General features: G+C 38.0%; 2 protein-coding genes across 4 annotated transcripts in view; both read right to left on the bottom strand.

Annotated features, from left to right (window-relative positions):
- Rpn2 (Regulatory particle non-ATPase 2) overlaps nt 1-8456 on the bottom strand; it is a 233167-nt gene extending 224711 nt beyond the window's left edge. Inside the window, exons 1-9 of the mRNA XM_087343418.1 lie at nt 8320-8456; nt 7943-8060; nt 6221-6390; nt 5878-6080; nt 5116-5328; nt 4440-4670; nt 3737-3963; nt 2848-3100; nt 2165-2353 (exon numbers count right to left, since the gene is read on the bottom strand). Of these exons, the coding sequence (XP_087199544.1) occupies nt 2165-2353; nt 2848-3100; nt 3737-3963; nt 4440-4670; nt 5116-5328; nt 5878-6080; nt 6221-6390; nt 7943-8060; nt 8320-8338 (1623 nt within the window). The 5' untranslated portion in view covers nt 8339-8456. The remainder of the gene's footprint in view (nt 1-2164; nt 2354-2847; nt 3101-3736; nt 3964-4439; nt 4671-5115; nt 5329-5877; nt 6081-6220; nt 6391-7942; nt 8061-8319) is intronic.
- A 2666-nt stretch (nt 8457-11122) lies between these two features.
- Nucleotides 11123-21448, bottom strand: part of gzl (godzilla E3 ubiquitin protein ligase) — a 20177-nt gene continuing 9851 nt past the window's right edge. For all 3 annotated transcript variants that reach the window (XM_087343417.1, XM_087343415.1, XM_087343416.1), the window contains 4 exons: nt 20335-20509; nt 18536-18726; nt 17806-17953; nt 11123-16268 (listed from right to left, as the gene is read on the bottom strand). In XM_087343417.1, coding sequence (XP_087199543.1) covers nt 16048-16268; nt 17806-17953; nt 18536-18726; nt 20335-20509 — 735 coding nt within the window. In that variant the 3' untranslated portion in view covers nt 11123-16047. The remainder of the gene's footprint in view (nt 16269-17805; nt 17954-18535; nt 18727-20334; nt 20510-21448) is intronic.

Genomic DNA, 21448 nt, shown 5'->3' with positions numbered 1-21448 from the left:
TCCAAAATTACAAACTATTCAATACATTTAATATATGCCCAGATTTTTCTTAACCCATTGATTTAAGAGAAAAGTCTCATAAAATTCTTTCTGAAATGAAACATTTATTACGGTATCTTAATTAGACAAACAACTTTTACTTGAACCTTCTTTTTTTCCAAAGAGAAATGATATGCTAATACACATCTAATCTCAAATGAAAGTATGACGTAGATATATAAGAAAATTAAGATGTTCCTCTAACATAGAAATTTTATGAAAACCTGTCCAGAGATTCTCAAATTGAAATGTGTGAACAGAAAGACACAAATTCCAAAATGGATTAGCATGTTGGACCTGCGTGAAGATGGTCAAGCAATTGAACCTTGCAGTCACACTTTTTTAATAGTGCTTGCAACTGTAAACAATTTTTCAGAATGTTGTTGTAGTTTTTGTCTGTAAAAAAGTTCACTACACTAAATGCGTTGAATATCACCTCAAAAATATGCACCATAGCCACGTCTGTAATTCTTGACTTACGATCAATGTTTCATACCTAATTTGTAGGCATTTTCTGATCAACTTCCATACCAGATTCCATTAGTTATCTCTGTTAAGCTAAAGAAAAATGTTGTAAGAACACGTTCTTTAATGTTCTACAAAGAAAACATCTTACCAAGCTATTACGTTACATAAAAAATGGCTGCATATACTTCTTTAAAACTGTTACCAGACATCATTTCAAAAGCATTTATCGTATAACGCCAGTATTACCGAGATATCATAAGTTTGTGCATTTATCGCCTTCTTATTACTGATTACAGGAAATTAGAAAGTACAACGCTGAGGTCGGCTAAAATATCATAACAATCGGTTGTCCAGCAGGTCGTTAAACTGAAACACGCCCCTACATGCACAGTTTACGTACGTATCACGCAGAGGACGCACGTGTTCCCTTTTAACTGCATTTCTACTAGGGGTCAACATTTTCAATTAAAATACTCTAAGTTAATTAAATAGTTAAAGCGATATCCAGATTTACGGTGGCTCCTGCAGTATCAAAAGTTCAATGACGTAGTTCACCTCTTCTGTTCGCCATGTTTTACGTGTGACCTCGTACATGGAAATATAGAGGAAATGAGATCCAGTTACTACAGTGGCCAATTCTGCGGACCACCACGACCAAACCATCGGTCAGGGATCTGCTGATTCAAATACAGTCACGCGTCAATTGAAACGTGAGGGTTCCCCATTACGCCAGATGTGCATCTGCGTTATGCGTCGTTCAAAATATTAGAAGTAGAAAATTTGGATTTAGTCCCTTTTTCCAGAGAGAGAGAGATTCAAGAACTGCTGCCCGAGGCTACGCTTGATGGTTTGTTTGTTAAACTTCAATTTTGAAACTGCTTCACAAAGACAACATCAACAGATATGTTAAGATTTCACGTTACTGAGACACGCCCAGACCAAGGCAGAACACAGCTATCTAATGATGAACAGCAATATCTTGCTCCTTCTCAGACACTCCACATGTCTGTACCACACTTCCCTGACAAGAGCTACAGACATTTTCAAAAAAAGAAAAGAAAAAATTATGTGAAAGGAATATAATCGCCCATGAATATAAACTAACGACGCTACTAATATATAAGCTCGGTTTAAAAATGTCGTACTCAGGTACGAGGATCAATTCTGAACATTCTAGTCTTTATTTAAAGCTTAAATAAAAAAATTTAGTAAATAATATGTATTTTCCAAACGGCTGAATTTAAACGCTAGCTAATTCGCACTTAAATCTGGCCGTCTGTTTAATAAAACCTCAAATTAAAAGCAGAATTTTATGAATAAATTTTCCACTAAAGAAAAAAGAAGATGCATCTTAAGTTGTGGAGCTGTTACTTTATTAGTCAGGCAGAGCTGGTACTAAAGAAGATAAATAACCTGAAGAGCTGCTGCTGCTGCTGAAATTCCAGGCGACTGACAAATAGACAAAAAACAATGGCATGTGTTCATATCATAATACACGGTCACTCTACGTCAAAGGATATTCTTTGCAAAGTCAATTGTATACTCAGCTTGTCAAAGAATAACCCACTTTCTTTACGGAACCCAAAGGTTCATCAATGTGTTCACAAAAGCCCGTCACCGGACTACATCGAACGAAGCAAAACAAAGGCTGACTTACCGCCACCATGTCTTCAATGGCTTGCGTAGCCTTCGAGCCCAGCATCACCATGCCCATCGAGATGCCGGCAGCTTCGCCAGTCACCGCGTCATCTTGGTATAAATTGAACTTCAGTTGTTCATACACATCCTGCCTGTTTGTTCCCATCGCAGCCAGACCCAGGCCAAGGCAACCGCCATGACGAACCATCTGACAACAGGAAAATAATACTCTTATTAATGGAATTATCAAATATCTCAAACATGGTTCGACATACAAAACGCTGTGCATTATTAAAACATATCTTATTAAAATCAATAAATCAGCTCTGAGCACAGATCTACTTGAGAAACTAACGGCCACTTAGCTAGTCAAGAAATTCCGTGCCTTTTATGAAAACGTTTTGGTTCACCGCCATGTTCACGAGAGACCAACACTGAATCCTGTCTTTAGCATACGAATTAAGCCCACATCTTCATGTCTATTCCGTTAACATTCAGCCCTGCCATCTATGCCTAGATCTTCCCTTCAGGTTTTCTAACTAAAATTGTGCATGAATTTCTAATATCTCCTATACGTCCTATCCTACACGATAGCAAACGAAGCCACAGTCCGACTAGAAAGCTTGTAACACTGGCCAAACATCCCAGAGGTTAATAAAAACCATCGTACAGCTTCCAAGCTTCGAGGAAAACGAATCGCACCTCATTCTGTGCATCTTTGAGTTGTCCAAGCAGATAATCAGTTATGACAGCTCCATGATTGGCATGGATAAGACCAAGGGCATAGAGGCCACCACCCTCCGAGTAGCCGGAGCTGGGTCCAACTTCTTTCGGCAAATAACTCTGCATCAGAAGAAGGGCTTCGTGCTCGTGACCGCGATGAATCACTCCGAGAGAAGCCGTGGCTGTTAACTTTGCCCAGTTGGTAGCTCGGGCAAGCCATTCCAAATTATCCCTGCAATAATACAAATTAATTAAGACAACTAAACTGGAATAAATAGAAACAAATTGTACCCATGTACACTTGTTCCACACTGTAAAACAAATATGACTTGCAGTAATTTCAGTAAGCAAATGATGACCCGCAGGTCGAATACAGCCCTCTAAACCATCGGAACATCCCAACAACAAAAATGAAGAAAGACTCTTGCAGAAACCTCAGGAGATGCAATCACTTTAAGATATTTATCTTCCCTGACTAGAAAAATGCAAACAATTATCATTAAATCTCTTTCAGGTTTGACAAATGCCATATTTACCCCTGCATATAAGATGACCCCCTTCACAATGTTCAATTTTCAGTAAAATACCAATATTCACATTAGTCAGGTTTTATGCCACTCAAAAGAATTGTAATTGGTTGAAGAATTACACTGTATTTAAAAATTATTGTCTACATGAAACGATGTAATTAAAGAAACGCAGAGAAAAGCCGCATAAGACGAATACACGGAGACCAAGACTGGAATTACGGCGCCAGCTGTACACTTAAGTCACTTCTGATTTCATGTCTAGAAAATGTTACGCAATTGATTTTTGTTGCACAGTTTGCAACCATGACTGAAGGTGACTAATGGTCTGAACCTCTCACCTCAAAAACTGATCACTTGTAGTTCCACTGTGCATATAAGCGTTTGCGATGACCGTGGCAGTGTGGCAGATGGACACTCTGATGGCATCTTTCGTGTTCTTCAGGATCAGCATGTCTGAATGGTTGCTGCGAATCAGGAACTGAAGGTGGAGGTCGATGGAGACTTCACCGCTTAGAATGCTTGTCAATTTTTCAACCCTCTGTTGGTGACATTTCTCTTCTTCATTCTGAAGCAGAAAACAATGACTTACTTACTTAGGCGACCCGTTCTTCAGTGCCATGAGCATCTGCGGGTCCCAACTTTCGTTGGCTCGCTCTATAGACAGTTGGTAGGACTCCTTGGACGAGCGATCGTCTCGTCGCAAGGTCTCTACCTGTACACAGGACAGCGCAACACAGAAAAACGTGGACAAACATCATGGCTTGAGTGGGATTCGAACCCAAGGTCCCAGTGACCAAGCGGCTCAAGGCTCACGCCTAAGACCGCGCGGCTACTGTGACGGTGAAATAATGACTAAATACAGAAATCACAAAACTGGTGGTGGGTCTCTGTGAATACAGAAATGAACCTTTGGCTTTCATAAAAGATAGGAACAGACGAGCAACAACAAGTCAAGAGGTCATTTGAAATGTTTAAGTGTGATCCTCTCAAAGCTGGAGAGACAGCGCAGCGAAAACCAAAACTAAATATCGTCTGACTTACGAGAGACTCCATTTTCCTCTCCGGTTTCTTCTCCTCGTCAGCCACTTCAGAGCTGGATTCCCCAGACGCCTCTTCCTTAGCTGCACCCTCGACTGGTACTTTCACAATCTTATTTGTGGCTGCAGGAATAGGGGCCGTGGCCCTCAGAGCTTGGAGTACTCTGCCCAGGAACTGTTGCGTTGCACTCTCATACAGATCAAATGCAATCTGATACGCCATAAGAACACTATCCTGTAATTATAAAAACTCTGTTATGTCAAAACTATAGCTGCCGTGTTGTACCAGTGAATATTACTGTGAAACATCAGACACACATGTAAAAATCCTCCATATCATTTATGTCCAGTTCCTATAACGTATTCAGATTGCTACATTTTTCCAATAAATGTAATTTTTAATCTTCTTCCCATACAAAATGCCGAGAAACCCGACCATCAAGAGAAAGAAATGGCCTGGCTTGCAGAAGAAGTGTGCTTATGAAAGGAAAGCTCTCGTTGAGCAAGGCCAAGGCCCAACTGCGGGAGATGAAGCTCAGACCAACATCAGAGGGCAGCTGAAGAGCAGGCCAGGAAAAGAAGAGACCTAAAATCTCCAGCCACGGGTCTATCTGCTATGTTCAGGTGGCAGAAAGCTCCATCGTAGACGGTGGTTATCTGGACCAATTATTTGCACTCACCTCTGTATCCTTGCTCAGCTTCTCTAAAACTTCAGCTACAGCCAATGGATCGTCAAGGAAGATAAGACACTGACACATGTTGACATAATCTGGTGTCGCCAGATTTCGGTACAGCCCGACCAGCGAACGCAGCACTATATTACGGAAGCCCCTGTTCTGTATGAGACTCATCGCAACTTGGAACGCGTATGACAGCATCCCATTTACGTCTTCCTGCAACATATCATTACTTCCAATTAAAACATAAACCAGATTTTGTAAACAATGTAAAAAAAATGCAGAAAAATAAATTAACTTGTCTCATCATGACAATTACATGAGAAGATTTTTTTAATGAGTCGGCTAACTGTTTGGCTATACCGAGAAGAAGGGCAATGCGCTGGTGCTGAAGTTACAGAGCGTGAGTAAAAATCATAATCGAAGTATAACTGCTGCTATAGGGCACATTCATCATATTAACAATAATTTAGTACAATGGTCGCTGCCTCAAAAGCGAGAATCAACGATCCTGCTTCTTGAATAAAAACATGTCACTGGTTCATCACTGTCCTAGAAGATGACCCTCGATAGTTCCCTGTGAGGTGAGGATTAAACGAGTAAACCGTGTCACAGGCGAACTAACCCACGGTCAATCACGACATAACGACTGACTGGGTCCACTTGTAAATCCCTAAATATGAACAAACAAGTGAAGTATGCTTTAAAAAATCACACTACATTAGTGCAGCATTTACCGAGCGCTGACAATTTAGAAATACTCACAGATTCAATAATAGCTTTCTCAAAGATGTCCATTCGGCGTGTCTCCAGGGCCAGACCGAGGGCTTGCCTGTACTGGCCGTCGTCCAAGCAGCGCTGGAACATTCTGTTCACTATAGCTTCCAAACGAGGGTCAATTTCCTTTGCATCTTTAGAATTCTCAGCCTTAGCGATCCTTTGCTGTGTATAGTAGTCAATGCATTTGGCTAAAAAACAGCGAGACAAAATTTCTGAATAAACTTACTAACTCACATTTTATTAAGTTTCAATGCAATTCAGATCATCCTTAAAGAAGAATTACAATTAACTAACTTCTATTTGCAGTGATATGAAATATCTGGCTTACCAATAGTTGTATCCACGTATTCAGTCCGTGAATTAACGTCGAACAAGTTTCCAGCTCCTAACGCGTAAGTCAGAGAGTCTTCAAATGACCCCAGATGATAGTACACTTTACTGGCCACAAGAGCTGCGAGTTCGTGCTGAGTGAAACTTTTATTCTCGTGAAGAATTTCGCTGCAATCATTCAGATAAGTTCCAACTCACTCACTCTATTGCGCAGGAAATTCCTTGAAAAGTCAATTGCATACTTGGCTCGTCTTTATTTATGGAACCCAAAGGTTCATCGCTGTGCTCACAAAAGCCTACCACTGGCCTCCATACTGAGCTACCTGCATCCAGTGCATTTCACCAATTCGCATCTCCCTAACGTTCATCTTAACGTTATCCTCCCACCTATGAACAGGTCTTCCTAGAGGTCTCCTCCCTTCAAACCTCCCAGCCAATACCTTCTAAACACCCCTCCCTTCCCCATGCATGCTACACGTCCCACCAACCTCATCCTCCTCGAACAATATCAGGTGAGTAAAGTCCATCATTATGCAATTTTCTCCATGATCCATCTCCCTCCCCTTTAGGTCCATATATCTTCCTCAACACTGTTCTCAAAGACCCTCAGCCTCTCAAAGTGAGAGACCAAGTTTTGCACCCATACAGCCCAAATGGCAGAATTACATTTTTGTATATTTTAATTTTAATTTTTTGTGATGTGAGATGGGAGGACAAAAGACTTTGGACTGAATGATACCAAGCAAACCCTGAATTTAATCTGCTCTTGATTTTGTCATAAATGTCATTCTGATTTATTAGCGTGACACCCAAGTGCTGTCCGCGGCTGTAATCTTGAGACTTGCGGGGTGAAGGAGGAGAGACAGCGTCTGCCTTCAACGCTTCAAACTTCCTGCATTCCTTGCAAGTCTCAAAATTACAGTCGCGAACAGCACTTGAATTCTGTCACATTTTTGAACGATTCATTAGCCATCTCATTCTGTCCTGAATTCTGATTCCAAGACATGATCATATACTTTGTCTTTTTCCCATTTATTTCTAGACCAAGATCCCTACTAGCCCTTGAAAGTATTTATTTCTTTGCCCAACAGATTTTCATCATCAGCATACACCAAAAGCAGCTGTGATAGAGCACCTTCCTGTTACAGGAAATGTACTGAACAAATTTTGCTAGAGGTTTCACATTTTAATTAGCCTGACTAGCTTCTCAGGTGTACCAAATTCAAACAAAATATTGTACGTGTTCCAAATGCACACTTTAAGCAAAAGATAAGCAATCATAAGGTTTATCAAACAATTATGTCATATTCTACACCATAAAATGCGATAAAGAGAATATATTTGTGATACTATTACTTTATACAACAGTGCGGCCCTAGCACGGTTAAAACAGCAGAGTTTTAGTCTGCAAGTTAACTTCAGAATTACTGTCGTTGTTGTTTCTTGGCTCTACAACCCGGTTGTAGGTTTTCGCCGCCTCCTTTTTGGAGGTTTATTGGTCTTGAAGTGTGCATTTATGAGTAGTGAGTGACCAGCCCACTGACTCTGCACAATTTGGGATGTAAATAAATTGTATACTATATATTTCATAAAATATTCAACAAACTGTTTGCAAGAAATTCCACAAACTATTATCTCAAAAGAACTATGACAATTATAAGCAAATGCTTATAGTGGGCTGTATTATGACCATATACGAACTTCAAAACAATAAACTCACATTTTCTCAATTGCTTCTGAAATTTCTGGCCAAAATTCATCAACAATCAAATCGAGCTTCTTCAATGCAAAAACTTTCAGCTCTGGCATGGGCTCTTCCAAAAGGGAAATTATACCCGCTGAAAATAAACACAATAAGAAAATAATAAATTAACAGGAAAATATATGTATCAATAATTACATCACATTGAAGCAATCCAAAATCTTAATGTGATGACTCCGACACCAAACACCAGTAGCGTGTACAACTTAACCTAAAATTAGATGTCAAGTGCAATGACTTGCATGAAACAGTGGTTATTTGAACGCAAAATTATGACTTGATATTACATAGCTCTTAAATTAGAAAACAAAACATATCTTAATGCTCTACTATACCTGCGGATGTTATATTCATCTTGATTTGGAATACTTCCTCAAAATGCTCTGTTAAACAACTCACAACACACCTCAACTCTATTACAACAGCCGCTTCCTTAAAATGCTCTCACCTGCCTGTAGAAGTGCAACTCCGCTACGTGAAGGGTTGAGTATTATCCTGCCACCTATTTACAAGTAAACATAACGCCGGCTTCTGGTGTGAGCAATAGCCTAATCGGTAAGAAGGTTAACTACTCTTCAACTATCATAAATACTCCTCTGAAAAGACTACTCTGTCTCTCCATGAATAATTCTGAAACCATTAAATGACAGAGGAAATTTCTCCGAATTTAGGATAAAAGTGAATACAATTCTCACTTCACTTTTATACATAAGATGAAGATTTATCTGCAAAATGAGAGTCCTCTAAAAATATTTCATACATATAAAAGAAATTTCATTAACACAAATCCAAATTATCCTTACTGAAATGTACCGCACAACCTTAAAACAGATTAATATTCATTAGGAATGAAGACAGCTGAGGTTTGCAAATTGTCAATGAAAAATGTTTTGATCATAAATATTTGTATTCAATATTATAACTGATGTCCATCACTTGCACTTAGGATATTAAATATTATTCACATATTTACCACAGTCATGTATGGAAAGCCAGACACAGACTGCAATAGCCTGATGGACAAGAACTGATGGCAGAATAAACCATACAATAGCAATTCTTCAAATCAGAATAAAATTATTATGTTTAAATTACAATAATCTGAGGATCCCAAGAATATGTGCAATAAAACAAGGAATGACAAAATACAATACAGAAATGCAGTACTAAAAGGTGATACTAAATGTAGGCTGTAGTCTGAATGAACTCATCTGATACCAAACGAAACTTATACCACTAAGAAAATCTCTCCTATCATTACATTCAAGCTGACAGTGAGATCATCAAATATCATCAACCACATGGTGTAAAAAAAAGTTACTTGTCACCTTATTGAACCACATAATTAATGGTTATCACTCCTGCTTCATATTCGGAAGATTCCGGGTTCAAACCTTGGCCTCAGGTCTTTTCGTGGTTTTACTCAGTCCCTCCAGGCAAATTGTGGGATAGTACCTTAAATTAGGCCGCTACTGCTTCCTTCTACATCCTTTCCAATTGATTATTCACAATCATACTCCCATTAGTCAGAGTTACTGAAAAAGTTTTTTTAAATAAACGATGAATAAATACAATAGTATATAATGCAACCTACTTACAAAATCAATCCAGCTGAATATTTCAGCCAATGTCATGAAGGCCAAAATGTTGTTACACAATCACATGTGTAAATGACATTGAACAGGAAGAAAAAGATTCTGAAGTTTACAGACATTAAATCTCCTAATCAAAACCTAAACATTCTGCTGAGAACATTACTGTTATTTTTAATGTTCTAAACGTGACTTATTTCATAAGTGCACGAGTGTTATACTTTGAACTTTAATTGTCATAACTTTGTAATTTATAATTGTATTAGAAACATCCTTGGCTTGGCATATGAAGGATATAAATGTAAATACATTATATTGTATTCAATGGTTTAAAGTTAATAAACTGGCGTTAAATTATTACAATACAAATTTCATAAGGTTATTACTAACAAATTATGTATTAATCTACATTGAGGTTATCTTTACATGAAACAGTGACATGACTTTGAAGTCCACTGAAAATAACCTCTTTTATTTGGCTTCCTACAGTGCATTCACTCTAGTGTTCTGTTTTCATTGCATGTGTTGTAGTGGAGGTAAGTTATTCCATAGTCTTCAATTTCATAAATATTTGACACATTTAATTATTCTATGGGATTTGTATTGATCCATAAATCATATTTGTGTTGCTTCCAGTCATTTGGTTTTTAGTCTGCTGGCCTCACAAACTTCAAGGTTCCTTTTCCTTCGATAAGTATTTTTATTTTTTTGTTTTTGATAGTAAGAAAACAAGATGCTTGGAAAGAAGCCAGCATCCATGCAATCTGATACAGCATGTCAGTAGTGAAGTACTGTCAATGTGCTTTATCTTCTGGCTTCAGCAAAGTTTTATTACCAGCACTTTTCTCTGATACACACTAATTGGAAATTTATGTTAACTCATTTTTATATGCCACTAATTTAAATGTTCAGTGAGAGTGATGATGTGTATTTGATTTTCATTCCCTATAAAGATATTGATTCTTATGCAGTAAATAAACATGTTTAAACATGCTAGTAATATTAAAATTTATAAAATATTATTTGTACTGTTAAATATGAGACATACAGAGTAAGTCTTACGAAAATCAAATGTTTTACCAGTCTATGAATTTGAATTATTAGTACTTCAGCGATTTTAAACTGCATTACCTTTGAACCACAGTCGTCCAGCATAGCACTGACAGTAAAGTGACTAGGCTACAGGCGGGACAACTGAGGTTTGATTAGTTTCAGGATCAGAAATTCTTGTCACCACAGCATCCAGACTGGCTCTGGAACCTACTATCTAATGGGGACCAGGGGTTCTTAACCTGAAAGTAAATTGTCTGGAACTGACTACTCACCTCATTTTACCAATTCCCATGAAAGAACCACAAAATGCTAATTTTGCTTCACAACAACAACAACAAAAAACAACAACTACATGACTCAATACAGCATTTCTCACAAACTAAATTCAAAGTTGGGCTGACATTATAATGTTTTCAGGATAAGGTAACTGACAGATATTTATATACACATTTCTGTAATGCTTTCTTTGAAAGATGTAAATAAAACACAACAGTGAGACACTAAAATATTTATTTTATAAATCCTCATATGTAAGATGGACAAATGAAAGCCAGATTTGCTAATACAGCAAAACACCATTAGGCCTACATCAGTGTACAGTGATACTCATATGAAAAAGAAGAAAATAAAAAATCAAGCAATTAAAAAGTCAATAAAGAAAATCTGGTATGGAAAATCTGCAACAAAATATGTATTATAAAACTAATTATACCACAAGTAAAGCTACTGACATATATCCATATTTATGGTGGATAATGCAGGGTAATTCAAAATATCACGGAACTTCCATATTGTGTTATAGATAAAGACGATACAAATTCCAACACTCAACTTGAATGATAACTCTCATCACAGTACATTCTTAGAAGCCTTGTTGTGACCTGTTCATTGCGACCCATTCTGGTCTCGACTCACCTGGCAAACCAAAGGTAGTCTATAGTTTAACACTCCCAGTGACATGGCGACTGAGCAAATGGTAAGCAGCAGCTCATCACGGACTCCAAAGCACAGAGTCGCGTATTCTACGCATTCCCTCAACCTACAGTTCAGTCCAAGTGCCAAAAAATCTTCCCAGATCTCATCAGACACAAACGATTCTGACACACAAATGCTAATATTAATAATTATATTTTGTGGTGTTACCTTCTGTTTCTGCATCCACTTCTTATAATAAGTGAACAAACTTGTACTCAATTATGCTACTTACGCAACAGTTTTTAAAATATAATTTGATACATTAAGAGATGAACTGAAGCAAATATCACATCTCTATCACATTTATTTGATTTACAATAAATCAATTAACCTCCAAAAAGAGACAAATGCTAAAATAAAATCAATTAAATCATATTATGAATTACCCTGTATGGACTGAGGTGTGAGTAACTCTTTACAGCATAACTCAAAAATAATCAACAGATATTTCTGAGAGTTATTCCTGAGACATTCTTTTAGGCTGGCATTTCATATATCTCTAGCAAAAGAACACACACACACCCCCACAAACAGAATACACACGGAATAAAACAAAGTGGCTCTCGTCATTCATGTAATATTCTCCGTAAATATCCTATACTGGATAATTTATGTACTCCATAGACAGATATAAATTCATTCTGAGTATACCTGTAGCACACTAAGATTACATTCATTTTCAAATGGTCAAAATGAGATTTCAGAAGTCTGAACAGTGAATCTTGTCAAAACGCTAAAAATATTGACAGCTTCCGACTCTCTGATTATCTACCACAATTAATACACATCACTGGAACGACACTACTTTATCTTTTATGCTACAGGTCACTGTTCACAGCACTTCAAGCCAAAGATCATGATCCACCAGAAAGCTTGTGACATCACTGGCTAGAACAATTCTGTACAGTTCTATCGTGTCTACAAAACCCAAAGTCCCAAATGAGGGCAACATGGAGTACAGTCTGAAATAGCTTTTAGTTCTTAAAAACAAGTGGCAAGATGGCACCTTTGTGGAAGACAGTTAAACTACAAGCACAAACAATTATCCTGCTTGAACATTGCTGCTGTTGATTGTGAGATCTATGTTCTCTATAGCTCTCAAGCAGTTAAAGTAAAATTTGTGTTCCTAAATATCTCGCAATTCAACGCAAGTGTGTTTCGAATTTACCTCTATTTTGCGGTGGTCATTTTAGAGCTTTGAGCACAGTTTACAATCCAAATGAGTTACAAATTCATCATATTACTGGTTTTATGTCACATCCATTAACATTCAGACTGCGACCGGGGCGCAATGAAACATTTCAATGTGGCCCGGCTTTACTGTAAATTTTGTATCTCACTTCTTCAGGAGAAATGATTTTACACCACCGATATTCAGTTTTCAGTTCCCATCAGGAATATATTCACCCCAACTTTGCTCTTGAGCTACAGCGTCACAACCAACTACTCGCGTATTACGAAAAAATAATTTGTCAGGAATTTATTACCAAGTTATTTCCAGTTGTTAATGTTGAAATTTAATTATGTGTTTTTATAAAAGAATTAAGTATCATTTGAGATGTGATCACACCCTGCATACAGATTCAAGTCTTTTGTTTCAGTAAGATTGCCAGCAGATGATGCGATTCCTGTCAGCGCAAGTAAATCCGAAATAATGGATATTCCAAAAATTTCACATCCACGAATAGAATAGTATATACTACATGCAAGCCAAAGTTAACTGCAAGAGAGACTGTATTTATGCCTGAAGAAGACTTAACAACTTCTCAGAGAATTTATTATCTTGTAGATGCTTTAAAATTTTTCTTTGGGGCACAAATGATAGACATTGTAAAATATGCAAACTTTGGCCCGGGGGGGGGGGGGGGGGGGGGGGTTACGAGGACTGGAAACAAAGAATCCCATAAAACAGGATAATTTGTTTGCTAATGGGTGAAATGAAAATATGGCATTTTTTTGACAATCGGGGCATTGAAAACTAGGTGAGAGCCCTTGAAAATGCTTTTGTCTACTGATCCAGTACTCTGAAGGCCAATATTTCCTGCTGTAATGTCAAAGCACAGATTTATTGAACTGTGGTACATGCTGTTTGATGACACGGACACCAGAGAGCATGTGAGAGAAAGTGACAAGCCTGCAGGATTTAAAGAAGCATCTCATATATTCACAATTACGCTCCGGGAGCCCACATAACAACTGACAAACAACTACTTGTCTTTTTGGGCAAGACGTTCATTCCACGCTTACATGAAGTCAAAACAAATTAAGTGTGGAACGGAAATTTGGAAAATGGCAGATGCGGACAAGCGATTATATCTTCAATCAACAGGAAACTAGGCAATATACCCAAGATGGACCAAGGAAGATTTGTTATAGACCTCACTTGTCTACAGCAGTGTTCTGTAACCTGTGTGCTGCGAGTATTTGTACGATTCTGTACATTCGCATGTTGAGCTAAAAGAAATTCAGTATCTTCTCTTTCGTAATCATAATTCGTACGGCAGACACAAAGGTTCACTGCTGGTTTTATTCAACATGTGCTGTTTTGTTTTCATATGCCTACAACCTTAGAGGGCGCGGATTTATGTGTAACATATTTAAGGCCATGTATTTGTACCCCATATCCACGAGGCAAAATTTTGTGGTCCGCCATCACGTGTCTTTGACAAATTAAGGTGTGTTATGGGTGGGGAGTGGGGAAAGAGAGAGAGAGAGAGAGAGAGAGAACACTGGTCTAGAGAACTGTCACGCTGTGACAACTGGTACCTTGCTTTACACATTTCTCTTAACTGAAGATCTGTTACATCGTGAGAAGTGAAATACGCCGTAAGCTTCCGAAAAAAAGTAGAACCTTCGAGCTTTGTCTTTCACTGTTTACAGAATACTAACCGGTGTTAAAACACTCCGAATACTTTTCCTTGATCAAAGTTGAGGAATGCAAACAATTACATTGCTGGTGCCATTACAAGCGTAACATTCATACGTCACTCATTTATTTATAAGTTCGATATTATGAATAAATGTAAACAATATGTTGTACTTTTCCATTCCTGGGAACAAATTATTTTCCTTTTATGAAAAAGTACTGACACAATGCAGTTTCAACACAGCCTCTCAACTCACATTTCAGTTTACCTAAATTGATACCTGATGTCTGACATAACCACACATTTACAGTGTTTCTTCATACAATTTTGAAACTCGGGGACAGTGCTGTAAAAATGTTAGCAGCACTGATGTGACAGAAGTAATGTGTTCCAAAAATGTTAATAAAATAGAAGAAGAACCTTTCGAAGGGGATTTTGCTCTTGTCCAGCAGTATGTCCACGGAATGAAATTAATTTTTACGTTGGAGAAATGATGTGCACCAAAGATAACTATTAAGTAAATTTTCTTAAAATAAGCAACACTTTGGAGGATAAAACCTGAAATTTAAGATAGAGCATCAGTCCATGAAAAGCAGATAAAAATTATTCTCCATAAACGATCATCTTGTGGACAGACTAAGAGGCAGAAGAGATATTTTTTCCCTTGGCATCAATTTTTCTCATATCCACATAAAGTAAAACAGACGAAGAGTTAAAACAAACTTACACTTTTTTGTTATCTGCAGTTCTACGACTGTCACATGCTTTGAACAAAAGAAACATCACGATTCCAGGCAGATTTTGTTTTTTTTGGAACAGCCTATCTGCATTTTTAAACTTCATTGTATTTTCAGTATTCAAACCGCATTTTGAGATTTAAAAGTCCTGAGTCCTGAAACAAATGATATGACTGACATTTTTAATTTCAAATAAAGTCTGTCGTGAACTGATTAAAACACAAATACATCAAAGTGTTAATTTACTGCACTTCATGCAGAAAAAAATTGTTTCAGTAAAACATATTGAGTATGTCTGAGGGTTTATGACAAAACAATTTTCTCCTTCATTGTACCCCATGTTCCCCTACTTTTAATATAGCATAAAGCATTGTCATTATCTATATATCATAGCATTACCAATATAAAAGTAACGGAGACTGCCGACTCGTACACATGGCTCAACCACTTCCATCAGATAGTCTGAGTAACACTCCTGCGACAAATAATTCATTACAAGTCTACAGACACAGCAACAGCAAAAAAAATTCATTGTCTTATTAGCTGTCGCTGAAATGGTCATGAATTACCACTACAAACAAAATAAAATAAAAACAGAGAACACAGAACGTTGTGCAAATGGCAGAACATCCTACGTCTTGAAAGGTATAACTGAGAGGGAGGATCGTAAGCATTTATGGGGTACTGCAGAATACAACGTAAAGTTCTTTAAAAAATGACGGCCCACACACCGTTCTCAATCAACCAACCAATCATATAAAACTTCTTTGGCTACACAAGCACCTTCTTCGTCTGTTCCCCGCCCGACCGAGTTTTACTCTCCAATCTAGCAGATCTAATCACACCACACGATCTAGCTTCCTGTCACCAGAAGATGTGTTCCTGTTAGAAAGAAAGGCAGCAGGACCGGGGGCCATCACTACGGCAGCCGCATCAAATCCCTCTTGAGATTCTGAAGCACTGTTAATGGAATGTTCACCTGCCGATGCCAGGGTGAAGGCCAGAGTTTCTTCTTCTTCTTCTTCTTCCATTTCTTCACTCTGCAGTCCTTCATCATCTTCTGCAAAAGATAAATGTAACAGATTTCATTCAGTAATACAAATGTCTTCTATACCAGAGTTTCCAACTTATTTATTTAATATAAATAATTTTAAACAAATTCAGAACACAATATATAATCTAAAAAAACCCTTAGAGCTACAACCGAAGCCATTACTTCATATAGGTGACAAATTCACAAACTTTTACCACAACAACATTCGCACTTTTCGTTTTAAAAGCATAACAGGCAAACAGATTTATTTACTTATTTGATGGGAAAACCAATGGAAAGATAAACAGAAAATCACAAATTAGCTTTAAATTGTATCAAATTATAAAAGGAGTGACATGAAACACACAGATCCCAAAACAATGCAGGATATTATAAAATATATTTTAAATAGACCTTAAAATGCCAGAGCATGGCCTATTACAAGGAAAAACAAAAGAAAAATTCAAACATTGGATAATGTTAAGGGGTAAACAACAAGGGATAGAATCGGAAATTAATCACAAAGAGTTAAAAATGTGTTAATGGAATTAGAAGAGAAATGACTACAATCGTTTGGAAATAACAAGAATAAAAGAAATTAATTAGAATTAAAATTTAAATAAGAGAGACCTGTGGGATGACGCAGAATAAGATGGTTCACGCAAATACCAAGACACGCCCAGAACAGGGGAAAGAGCTTACACGAAATTGAAGAATAATAATTGTCGGAAGACGTAAGAGACGGGACTTTCTGTCCACTAACCTGCATAAAACTGAAATGACGCTAAAGAAGAAGATTCCTTCATGTTGCCATGTCTATTGCAAGTTCTGAAAGTCACCTGTTTTATGACTTCATATGTGGAAAATTCGATCTGTAATTTTCACTGTTTTCACCAAGTAGTACACGACATGCCAACATATACAATCACGCCAGTCAAAGTTGGCAGACACACATTTATATGGATATTCTAATCAATTCACTTACATGCACACACTTACTCCTCGAAGTATCATCGGTAGCAAAGCCGTTCATCGACAGGCATACACACATTCAAACAAAAGGGGAACTGTTACTGCAGTGTCTCTAAAATCTAAACGTAAACATAAAACAAGGTGGGTAAAATGTCGGAAATAGGCACACGATGCTTACGCGCAATTCCCCACGAAACAACTGCCAAAACTGGGTACCTAGTCACTGTACTGACTGAACTATCCCGGCTCCTACGCTGCACTACTAGCGGACCAAAAAACATAGTGCTTGCTCTAATTTGATATAAACTTTACTGGTAATATTTTATAACACTGGAAGTTGTAAAATAGAAAATAATGACAAAACAAATAAATGATTATACTAAGAACAGTGGAAGGCAACATATACAAGTGAGAAATATCTTTGTATTAAAGATCAATGCTCTTCACTCAAGAATAGGGAGTTACGAGTGCGGAACTCACCACCTGGTGCCAGGCCACAAGTATTTAACTCCAGCATACAGCACATATTTTAATGTTACATGTTGTGGGATTAAAAGGGGGATATTACATGAGTGAAAGAAACAATTAGTACCCCCAATGGCAACCGCAACATGCTCTCGAGAAGTTGAAGGTGAAGTGCCACTGCTGATGCTACTATCGTCACTGCTGTCACCTGCTGGTGAGGACGACGAGGAACCAGACCCCTCCTGTTGTCTTGCTGCTCGTCGGAATGGATTTTCCTGCACCAAAATCAAGCTGGCCTTAATTTTATAATACAGGCATACCTCATTTTATTGCGCTTCGCAGATATTGCGTCGAGTAAGTCTGTCAGCGCCATTTTTCCAACAGCACGTGCTCACTTCGTGTCTCTGTGTCACATTTTGGTATTTCTTGCATTTTTCTTTAGACATAATGCTATTGCACACTTAATAGACTACAGTATAGCGTAAACATAACTTTTATATGCACTGGGAAACCAAAAAATACGTGACTCGCTTTATTGCGGTGGTCTGGAACCGAACCCGCAATATCTCCGAGGTATGCCTGTACTTCCCCCAACAAGGTAAGCTGGTACCAGTGTTCAGATTTAAATTGTTCCCAAAATAGAAGACTTTTACAATTATGACAATTATAAAAGTTCACTTAAATAAACATGTTAATGGATTCTTTTCATATGATCCATACATACCCTCTGTTGTGATGGGCTGATCACTCATCCAAGGAGTCCTACCAAATGTGTAAATAGATCAAGAAACCTTCAAACAGAGGCCCTTATGCTCCACATACGAGCAAAAATGGTATAAAGAAAAAAAGATACGTACGATCTGAGGCACGAAAGTTCCTCCCTGAGTTCCATACGAGCTGGGCCGAATCAAAGGACTCGTGTCGTCTGACTCGCTCTCACTTTCTGTTTCTGTCACTTGCTCGCCAGCAGCAAACACCTTTCTCTTGCAAACAGGGCACACTCGGCGATTTCCCGTCAACCACGGGTCTATGCACTTTGAATGGTAGGCTGCGGAGAGAAACTCGTGTTCACACAAACCCCCTAACTTAGACATCTGCAACCCTTCATTCCCCTTCAAATATAACACCCAAATTTGTCATTCCTTAAATGCTTTCTATCAATCTGAGAATAAAAATGTCTTCATGACACCAACAGCAGAAAATTCTGTTTCATGTCTGAAGTCATAATCCATATAAAAACCTACAATCACCTGCACTAACAGAAGAGGGTACTCCAGTGACTGAAAACCACAAATTAGATGTCTCAAGTGATAGGTCTGAGAATGAAAGGGCATTCACCTCTCTGACAGACAAACATCTTAATTTGGAGCAGAAACCCCCCCCCCCCCCCCCCCCAAAATTCATGATGAGAATGAGAATTTTCTTTACTGAACCAACTTTTTCACCGTTACTCATTTTCACATATTGGCAACAAACTGTAAAAGATTCCAAGAGGTTACATGTTAAATTCCCAAATCCCTGACTTCCGCCGTGCCGTACGGCCGATAATCTACCATCGCCTTCTACTTACAGCTTTAGTTCTCTATCAATTGCAGCAAACTTCTGTTTGTTTCAAAACATTTCTCTAAGAGTTAATCGGTTCCCACGTTCTGCGATTTCTTTCACTTCCTAATTTTAGCTGTAGTTATATTTCTGTGAAAGGAAGTTACTTTAAATGCCACATAAATCCCGCAGTTGAGCACAGCTGTGTTCCAAAATTTTCAATTATGACTTTTGCTCCGCTTTGACATAAGGTTTCCTTTTTAAATACTTCCACAAAATAGCTGTCATCCGAATTATTAAATTTTCTTCTAGTTCACAGAATGGATTTTGTATTCCATTAGCTCGCTGCGGAGCATTTATAAGAAGTTTACAAGTGCAGTTACAAATTCTAGCATGTTCCTGTCATCACAGCATTTAACAAAGAAAAAGATACTTGAGCAGTCATCAATTTCTCAGGCCAACACCTTCCGAGCCTCACATATTAATTTCTGTATTTAACTGAATTCATATCAAACAACAGTCTGAGTTAGACGTTCAATCACGTCATGTCAAGGTAACTGGAATCCTAGGACATAAATAATGCATTTTGGGGCACTCAAACACGTTATCCTAGTCACGGATATATACAGCGGAGAGGAAGAGGGAGCGAGGTAGAGAGAGACGCAAAGAGTAATTTTAATTCCAACAGCAGCAATGAAACTAAGATTAGAAACCAGTTTTGTTTACAGCAAGTTCTATCATCTTGGCAAAGCAAAAATTCATAACTCTGTGTTAAACCATCAGCACAAATCTTGTTTTCTACAAAATCCGTGCCACTTTTATGGGCACCAACAAGAATCTGTTGACTGTTTGTTCATGTACGTTAATTTTCGATACAAGACAGAGCCTTCATGGCCCATTAACGTTCCTGTGTCATGCGCGATCTCGCATTCTGAAAAGCATAACGTAACAACGCGTTGCATGGCAACAACTGACAATCAAACTTTCAAAATCTAGAAGCATCACCACCTACAGTGACCAAGACTCCATGCCTTTTCTCTGTACCTATACACACAATACCCAGCACTTTTAATGTACGTGGGTAGACACAACCAGCGAACGAAAAGCAACGTACCATGAGAACAAGGCAATATACGCAGCTTCTCTCCTTCCTGGTAATCCTCAAGGCAGATGGCGCACGTTTCATACGGGTCACCCTTAGAGAATTTGGCTGTTGGAATCTTACGTAAAGAAGACCTAGGGAGACGATGACGGCGTTGGCGACGGAAGTCTTTGACACACTTCACAACCTGCAGCAAAATGAAATTGGCGTGTTTAAATTCTCATTGTGTACCTATAACAATTATTTTTAAATATTTCATATTAAACTGATGATTCTTAGAGTGTTTTGCACCGTAACGTTGCCAAATGTGCGTCATGTCTGTCTGTGTATTTGTCTGCTTGTAACAATGAGATATGCTGAGCATTTTTGCTAGAAATTTGATAATGGGAAATTTCACTAATATTTATTGACACACCAATTTCACAGAAGAAAGCCAACCATCTTCATGCTCATCACTGTGAGAACCTGTTATCTCAGCAACTTTTTTTTTCAGGATAAATTAAACCTTCCCGAGCAATTTTCTTTTTCTGCCTGCATGCGAAATATTTTCTGCAGAAATTAATATTATTCTAAATCACGCATAAAACTATTCAAAGTCACCAAAACTAGACGCGATGAAAGTGAAGTTTTGCCTTCTGGATGCTACACTACCAAAAATATATTAATGAAAATTTCCATTTGCAAAAATGGTGGAGTATATATATATCTAATATTTTGACCAGGAAGTCAGAGGACAGTCTACTGCCATACTGCAGAGCTGAATCAGAACGTAACAACTGAGTCCCGTTCTCAATCACCAACTCCTGAATCACTTTGTTCTCCACTGTATGAAAAATGTTGCGAAGTTAAAATGTAAATATCAAAATATTTGATCTCGGACTTTGGCCGCTTCCCTCTCCTGACCGCTTCGCTGTAACCTAGGACAGCGCCACACAAACAACCAGTTTGATATTTCCGCTTAACCCACGCAACTCGCACCGCTCGCATTTAATCGCTCACGTAGGACTTTGGAAATTTTGTACAAAATAAATTATTGGTTCTAAATCTATGAACAATCTTCACGAATTTCCTGTTATAATGTTATACATTAAACTGCATGCAGTCAACTTGTAACGCAAACCTGCAA

Source organism: Zootermopsis nevadensis, unplaced genomic scaffold (genome assembly GCF_977971745.1).
Source record: "Zootermopsis nevadensis isolate Lab colony 2312 unplaced genomic scaffold, Znev_1.0 Znev_ptg000005l, whole genome shotgun sequence".
Classification (NCBI taxonomy): Eukaryota; Metazoa; Arthropoda; class Insecta; order Blattodea; family Termopsidae; genus Zootermopsis; species Zootermopsis nevadensis.
Note: the sequence above shows the minus strand (reverse complement) of the source record. Positions and strands in the feature narration are given on the sequence as shown.